General features: G+C 37.4%; 1 protein-coding gene across 1 annotated transcript; it reads right to left on the minus strand.

Annotated features, from left to right (window-relative positions):
• Positions 1 to 5,463: 5,463 nt before the first annotated feature.
• On the minus strand, positions 5,464 to 7,635 carry LOC106305891 (rop guanine nucleotide exchange factor 1). The gene is made up of 6 exons (XM_013742308.1): positions 7,352 to 7,635; positions 7,142 to 7,258; positions 6,499 to 7,049; positions 6,070 to 6,426; positions 5,596 to 5,987; positions 5,464 to 5,560 (listed from the first exon to the last, which is right to left on the minus strand). The coding sequence occupies exons 1-5, from the start codon at positions 7,578 to 7,580 to the stop codon at positions 5,598 to 5,600; spliced, it is 1,644 nt and encodes a 547-aa protein (XP_013597762.1). The 5' UTR covers positions 7,581 to 7,635; the 3' UTR covers positions 5,464 to 5,560; positions 5,596 to 5,597.
• Positions 7,636 to 8,756: the final 1,121 nt, after the last annotated feature.

Raw genomic sequence — 8,756 nt, forward strand, 5'->3', positions numbered from 1 at the left:
GAGAAATGACGATTATTCATTATGGCTATATTCTCAAAGTATGGTAGTTTCATTTAAATAATATTGTTAATCATGATCAAACACGACATCACCTTAGGGGTGTGAACGGTTCATCACCCAAGAGGTGCGAACGGGTCGTCACTCAAAGGTTGTGAATGGGTTGTTACCCAAGGAGTGCAAACATGTCGTGAACAAAAGGGTGTGAATGTGTCGTGAATGAAAAAGTGTGAATGGATCTTGACCAAAGAGGTATGAACAGGTCGTGGCCGAAGAGGTGCGAACAGATCGTGGCCGAAAAGACCCGAACAGATCATGGCCGAAAGGGTGCGAACGTTTCGTGACCGAATCGGTTCAAATGCCTCTTAACTGAAGAGGTGTGAATGGATCATGACCAAAGATATGCGAACGTGTTGTCACCAAAAGGGTGCAAATGTACCATCAACAAAAGGGTGTGTACATAATCATCACCGAAAAGGTGTGAATATTACATTATGGAAAGAGTGTGAACGTAATGTTACCCGAAGACTCCAAATGTAATGTTACTGAAAGAGTGCAAACGTAATATCACCAGAATATTGTGACTTGCATCATGCAGGATGTTGATCCTAAATGGATGCAAGTGCTTTGCGGTTAAGGCTGAGCCATAACGAGTGGAAAACATATTGTTCATGGACAGTGCTATGGACCATGATCCATGGATATGGATCGATGGCTCAAAATGAAGTTTATATGAAGCCACTTAAATGTTTTGTTGTGTCTTGTAATTAATATAAAGTATAATTGTTTATTTGTATGAGCTAAAAAACACTTTATAAGTAACATCGACTATTTGATGACATTATCTTATCAAGTAGTTTAGTTAAAATAATATGATAAGTGTATATATAGAAAATTGATGAGTCCAGTAAATGAATAATCATATGCTTATATGTTGATGTCATATTAATTTTTGACACTGACCTTAGACAAGTTGAGATTAACAAAGCATTATTGTAAAAAAAAAGACAAAGCATTATTGTCATCAAGTTTTGCAATGAAAAACATGTGGGAGGTGAATGTGATTCTTAAAATTTGAATCATACATGCAAGTAAGAACTATATTTGATACAATCTTATTACTCTGAGAAGGTTCTTAAGAAGTTCAATTGTGAGATTATTCTCCAATAAGCACTCCCATGGATGTGAGTGTGAAACTTGCCTTATACATGACAAGCAATAACACAATTCGGATATTTACAAAAGAAAATCGTTAAATGAATACCATGATGAGCACTATGCCAATTATAGCTTATGATATAGAAATGTTGAATAGATACACTAGTAATCCTAGTACTCAACAATGACATGTCTTAACCAAATACAAAGACTTGTTTAGGTCGCCACTTTAATTCTTATTATATTCATTTTGGCTAGAGGGGCAATCATTTAATCATCACAACCCTTGGGGAATTCCATACAGAAAGTATCCAAATTGACAAATTGCGTTAATGCTTCTTTTCTAGATGCTAAAGACCGAACCATGTGATAATGTTCTAATCTATCTCCACAAATAAATAACGACATCGTGTTGGTGTAAACAAAAATTACATTAAGTAAACTATTCACTCTTTAACCAATAATATCTTTCCATAAACTCCCAATGTCAATAGAAAACACGAGAAACCAAAAGACTTTGCTAAAGTTCATATACTGACATTGCAGTTTTGGAATTCAAATAACAAACAGAAAAATCACATAATATCATCCAAATTCCAACACAATATAATGAAATATTATCAATTGTTTGATCTCTTTCTCTTCCTTGACTTGGCCTTCATCTTGGGATACACAAAGTTGCTAATGCGGTGTGTTGGTTCATAAAGTGCAATTTTGTTTCCTCGCTCTCGGTCTCTAATACTAAATGTTTGTTAGCTGCTATCATTCTCATAATGGAAATACATCATGATATAACCTCCATCATGGATATGTTTACCGCTGCTAGACTTGCACCAGAAAACCAAATCTCCATTTATCACAAATGCATCCACAATAAGAACTGCGTGAAAACCATAGTACTTAGTATTGTTGCTCGTGGGTCCGCGATAGATGTCTCCCTACGACGAAACAAACACTATAAAACAAAACAATAAAATCTATGAAATACAAAATTTCTTTCAAACTTATTTACCTTTTTGATACTCCAATACTCTTGAAACACATATAACGATACTCCTATTGGTTACATTTGAAGTATGTTTAAAGCAGCCTTAAAATCCCCACCAACAAATGTATAGTCTTCTATTCTAATCATATCCCCTCCTTCACCGGGGCTGCCTTCTAAGCAGTCAAATCTCTCATTATTGCTTTATTGTCTTCTTATGACCGTAGTTTTTATATAGTGAAGAGCAAATTCTCCTCGAAGCACATGACACTTGTGCCTTCTTTGTTGTATTGTATGAAGAAACCGATCTCCAGGACTTGCATAAAATCATAGTTCTCCGACACTTAAGCTAACAAATGTATCGTCTGAGTTACACAAAATTTCCACATATTTTGGATTATGTATGAATCTAGGTTCAAAAACCTGAAATGAGAAAACAAGATAGACACACCAATCATTAAACGATCCAAATAGTCATGACTCAAAAGTGAAACTCAAATTTTATGTTACGAGAAGTAACAATACATCAAAACACCAAATTTAAAGTCATTGAATATAACGTGAAACAAAGTGGTTAACTAAAACAAAATACTCAAATCCAAAAACATGGACTTGGATTTCTCACTTTCCATTCTCATTTACAGTTCTTGAATATTTCTTTGATTCCATTTTGACTTAGACTGCTCACTTTTTCTATGTTAGTGACAAATTATTTTTAATTACATTTTTTGAATATGATTCTTTCCCTTGTTTATATCACTATTGATTTAGATTTCTCACTTTCCATTTTAGTAACAAATCATTTTAGTAGTATAATTGACATAAACAATTTTCATTTAGATATTTTCATGTCTAGTGTGTTTAAATATATTGTTTTGACTCTCTTTCATTTTCATTATGATATGGACTTGGTGATTGTGGTTTTGCTTCCAACATTCCAAACCATGGCAAGATGTTTTCATGGTACAAGCTGAGTAAATGCGTTGGAGGTCACTACATGTACATGAGTCTGAAAAACTCTTACTGAGGAAGGAAGTTGATATTTTTAAGGAGTAAATTTTTTTACCGAGGTACTGAAGAAAAAGAAAAGAAAGTGAAGCTAGTGATCGTGAGAGAAATGACATAACATGGTTTTGTAATGTTGGAAAAACTTACAAAACTCTTTATTAATTACGTTTTGTAGACACTTAGGCTTTTATTTTCAATTTGGTTAGTAGTTGATACAAAAGAGCCACTTGGTTTGACGCAAGTGCAACTCCAACTTTATAGCCACAACCATTAGATATAAATTCTTATAGATCATTTGGTAGTGGATGGTTTTTGGACTTCTACATTGCAATATAGTAGCTGTAGATGAGTTTGAAAAACATGTTTGACAAATCCAACTTATGGGTACAAAACCAAAAAAGACGAGAGTCTTCTCTGCATTCGAAACTAGAAGGACTTGGTTGGAAAATGAAAAGTATGTTACGCCATTTTACCACCAGAATTTTGGATTAGATTATAAGGACTCGATCATGATTGAGGAACCTCAGGCATGGCCAAACTTATCAATATGACTAAAGGAGATAGCAGCGACAAAAAAAAAATTATATTTTTGAAAATTTCAGATATACCTCGAGCTCACACTACAAGAAAACACTCCGAATTCCGACGGAGGTTCCGGCGGACATCAATGTCGTCGAACGTTTGTGACGGATTGCCGACCAATTTCTGACGAAAACCAAAAATTTGAAGTCGTCGGAATTCTGTCGACCATTTCCGACGGAATTCCGACGAAACATGGCTCGTCGGAATTTTCCGACGACTTTTCGACGACATTCCGATAAAAAATGTAACCGTTGTCGTCGTCGGAAATTCGTCAGAATATACCGACGAACTTCCAACGACATTCCGAATAACAGTACGGTCGTCGGAATATACCGACGAACTTCCGACGACATTCTGATTATGATCATAATGCAATTGATAATTCATTAGTTAGAAATGCAAAAAAAAAATCTTAGGATCTTATTTATGCTGGTTGTTTTATGACTTTATCCGGACATGGCTTCTCAGATCCTATCTTATTTGAATGATAAAATTCCAAAAAAAAAAAAGTTGTTTTGGAGTGCGACGAGTTTAGCTTCATCTCATATTTCTGTCTCTCCATGAATATAGTCTGGTTTAGATTTGGATATTTTTAACTACGAAAATAGAATCTAACTAAAATTAGAAATATCAAACTGAAGTGTATAATCAAATATCTAAAGTAAAATTTATACATGAAGTGTCTTTATCCGAAAATATCTACGATTACTCAAAAAATGAATTGCAAAAATGAATTAACTAAAATTACTAAAATGTATTCATTTAAAATATCTAAACTTATCTGAAATGGCTGGTATCTTTATTGAACTACAAAAATATGAATCAAACTAGAACCAAGGTAAACTCTAAATTTTTTGAGTGATAAATGAAAATCCAACCTTCACGCTATAACTAACATAACATACTTAAACTCTGATTGCTTATGTACACCGCTGTAGTTTTGGCAAACATCCTCATATCAATTAAACATTAAATAATGAGTCAAACAAGCTTACAAAATCATCTTAATCATAGATCAGTACATAATACAATATGATTTCTAGAGATGAACATTTTTGGAACTCTCTGGGTTTAAGTGTTGTTTCTTTGTTAGCTGCTCATATAACCATCTGAGTCATCAAGACCCACCCAACTCATGAAAGCAAATAGAAACTCCCTAAAACCCACTTTCCTTTTTCTTCCCCAATCCATTTCTTCTCCACCACGCAAACCAAAAAAAAAATCCAATGAGTAATCAATCAAATCCATTTCATCTAAATAAACGCATAGACAAGAGATTGTTGTTACATACCGAATCTCATGTTCTGTCTCTAGCGGATAGTCTTCATTATTCAATGTCTTTATCTCATCAGCCTTGTTCAATCTCAACTAGCTTTATGTTCTATGATTTGCCTTCAGAGCCGTCCCTGAGTTTGGAGTGGCTTAAAGTACAATTACAAATATAAGGCATTTTATATAGTTACCAATGATAAATAGTAACACTAAACACTATGCAAGTGCTAAACAAATAAAAAAAATGCTTGACATCACTGAATATTGTTAAAATATAATGTATGTTGGATAATGACAACTAACTACAATTAATTGGTTTATTGATTATCAGAAAATGAGGGCCTACCTCAAGTCATGGACTTTTTGAGCTCTGGACACTAAGAGGTGTCATTCGAGAATGAGAGAGGAAAAGAAGTGTGTTTTTGTCATCAACGTTGTTGATATTACCATACTCATCGTAGTCAGACAAAACAATATAAACTTCACAACATACAAATACTACGTTACGACTACAACCATTGATATACATTCTTCAATCTTCAATCTTCAATCTTCAATCTTCAATCTTCAATCTTCAATCTTCAACCTTCAACCTTCAATCTCTCTCCGGTGTCACTCCCGTCACTCTTCTTGAGCTCAGATTTCCAGCGTACGACCATGCTTTCTCTGATTCACCCAATACCCCCTTTTCACTAGTGCCGCTCCTATACAGCAGCGGTGCCCTCCTCGGGGTCCTCGATGCTATACTTAGAGAAGGCGTTGCAAATGGGGAACCGTATGGAGAGCTTTGCACAGAGAAAGGTTTCTGAGCAGCAGGCCGACCGTTGAGTCCACCGATGCTGAATAGGGCAGGGGACTCTGTGGCAGAGACGGATCTTCTCATGGCATCATCTACATACAGCACATCGTCTATTCTGGCAGTGACGTTGAACGCCATGCTCTCCAACACCCTCGAGTAACTCTCAAGAACGCCATGCCCTACATCCTGCAAAATCACACAAAACTCTAAAATCAGGTAACTATTTTATTCTACAAGCAAAAAGTTACACTAGTGTAGTTTATTCTACCCTGTTGTACTGGATCTTGTTCATGTCCAGCGTCGTCTGGGGAAGACCAGGGAAACGGATCCTCAGGCTCTGCAAGAGTGTCTCAGCTCTCTGCGCAAGGAACTCATTTCTCTCAGAGTCGTTTACAAGTCCTTTGACCTTGCCACTCCATGAAGATAGCTTTAGCTTCCCCTGATTCTTATGCTTTCTACCCTTCTTCTTCTGCCTCCAAACGTGCACGGCAACCTCAATCCTGTTGGCGATTTCAAGAGTCTGATGTTCAGATGAGAGATCAATACAGTCTAGGAGACATTCAGGTGAGAACTTGTTTGCAGTTAAGTACTGGTGGATTATCTCTCCAAGACACTCCTTCCCGCTCTGCACCAAGTTTAACAAATATTAAAAACTAAGACCTCACTAAGCTAACGGAGAGAAGCTGCATTCATATACCTTGGGCAATGTCTCCAAGTAAGGGTCAGGTATCTCCATTTCGGCGAGAACACCGGCGTTAATAGCCAATGCAGCCTTGAGTATCTGGTTAGCAAAGTCCCGGCACTGCTGCAGTTTCTTCCTCGTCTCTTCTGACAAACCATTAGGGGGAACCTTAGGGCAAGGCAGCCACCACTTTTCCTCCTGCCTAAAGGAAGGACGACCACCGCCGCCGCCACGGGAAGCTGGGGAGTCGAAGGACTCCTTTTTACAATCTCCAAGACCAATCCCACGATCAGTATACCAGAACTCAGTGTCTGAAAAACCGTCGAGCATATCAACCAACATTGCATCAAGCTTCTTGAGAGCAGGGAGGTTGGCATAGAGATCAGAACGAGGGCGAGTCTCCATGATCTCGTAAGTCCCGCCTCCTCCAGGGAACTGCTGGGTGGAAGGAATGAGCTCAACGATCGAGTCGCATACACAGAGTAACCACTCAAGCTCTCTACGCCACATTGCCTTCTTCTGTGGAGCAAGAGGCTCAAGCCTCCATAGCTCACCAAACACAGTCGCTGTAATCAATTAAACTAGTTGAATGATGATGATAAATACATAAGAATAATAGAATCATTAAAGACATAAAATAATGGTGTTCTTTTATTACCAGAGAGATTGGTAATGGCGTTGGAGATTGCAAGAGCTGTACAAACACCTTTACCTCCTCCAGACATGTCTTCTCCGAGAAGCAGCTTAGCAAATCTCTCCTTCATCATCTCAATTTCTAATTCCAAATAAGGAAACCCTAATTTACTTTATCCTAATTTAGCAATAATACATTCAATGTCTGAATCTTCTATGTTTTTTTTTTACTTACCAGATAAGTCGCTGCCTTGTTTCTCTGACTTGTCATCCCAGACAACGTCTTTGCCGCCGATGACCGGAAGCATGACAGGCGCCGGGAAGTAAAACCTACGGGGGCTAGAGGTTTCTCCGAAGAAGCTGCTTGAACTCTCCGACTGGCAGCTAACGTCGGCGCTGGGGCTGTAGCTTCCGCATCTCTCGGAAGAGCACTCTTCGTCTTCCTCCGAAGATAGACTTGCCATTTTTCTCGGATCAAGAAATTAGCGACAGCATTTACTGTGGGGGAGAGAGAGAGACAGATAAGGAAATGGATCTAGTTTTGCAATTTAAGCGGACTGAGAGTAAAGCTACCTACTCGATGAGGATGACGAGGAGTCACTATTTTTCTGCCGTTTTTTCTTTTCATGCTAGCAATGCATGCCGTTCTTCGGTTTATTTTAATATTTTTCTTCTTCTTTGTTTGGAAGTGGTCGGTCGGTGACTTGCTATGCGATTGCGGGATCCCCTTGCTATGCTTGTAATAACTGTTAAGAATATTTTTCATTAGAAAAGGAACTGTTTAGACTTTACATTAAAAATTAGCTTTTTGATGCATACAATGTTTAGAATTTACATAAATCTGTTTAGCACTTACATAGGAAATTAGCTTTTTGATGCAAGAATTTGAGTGTTATCAAGTGTTTTATTAGTTTTGTTATTGTTGATTGTCCTCTAAATTTTGTTAATATATCACATGAGTGAGCAAGATGATCAACAGGAGTAGTAGCAGTAGTCGTGGGTGTCGAAAGAATAAGATTTCGGATCAATCTATATTGATTGACTGCCTCCATTACTCTAGCCATTACACTAGACGAGTGTATTATACTATGAGACATTTTATGAGTTTTGGATACATGATTGTGGATAGTGGGGGTGTATCAAGCAACAATATGTTTCTTTTGGTGCTTGGCGATTTCAGAATTCACCACTTCTCCAATGAATGAAGTAAAACGGGTTCTCCCACATCTCTTTACCAATATGTTTACATTCTTCGCTCTCATCTTATGAAAACAAGCTGCTCTCCATTTCAAAGGTATTTTTGGAAGGAGTGAACAAATAGAAACACAAAATGTCACATCCCGGTTCTCCCAAACCGGAAAGGTTTTTGTTTTCTTTTAATTAACTTGATTTGGACCAAAGCCCATCAAGTCTTTCTCTTTTATTTCTGGCCCGCGTAGTAAATCCTAGGGTTTCCACCTCATTTTCTTATAAAAAGGAGTCTTCTTCTTATTTTCTCTTCCATTTAGAAATCAGAGCGAAGCCCTGCAGAGTTCCAGAGAGATTTGAAAACCCTAGCCGTCATGGTTTCTCTTTTCTCTTCTCTCTCGTTCTCTCTCGTCGACGTCTCTCTCTCTCTCTCTCTCTCTCTCTCTCTCTCT

This window comes from Brassica oleracea, chromosome C7 (assembly GCF_000695525.1).
Source record: "Brassica oleracea var. oleracea cultivar TO1000 chromosome C7, BOL, whole genome shotgun sequence".
NCBI classification, from domain to species: Eukaryota; Viridiplantae; Streptophyta; class Magnoliopsida; order Brassicales; family Brassicaceae; genus Brassica; species Brassica oleracea.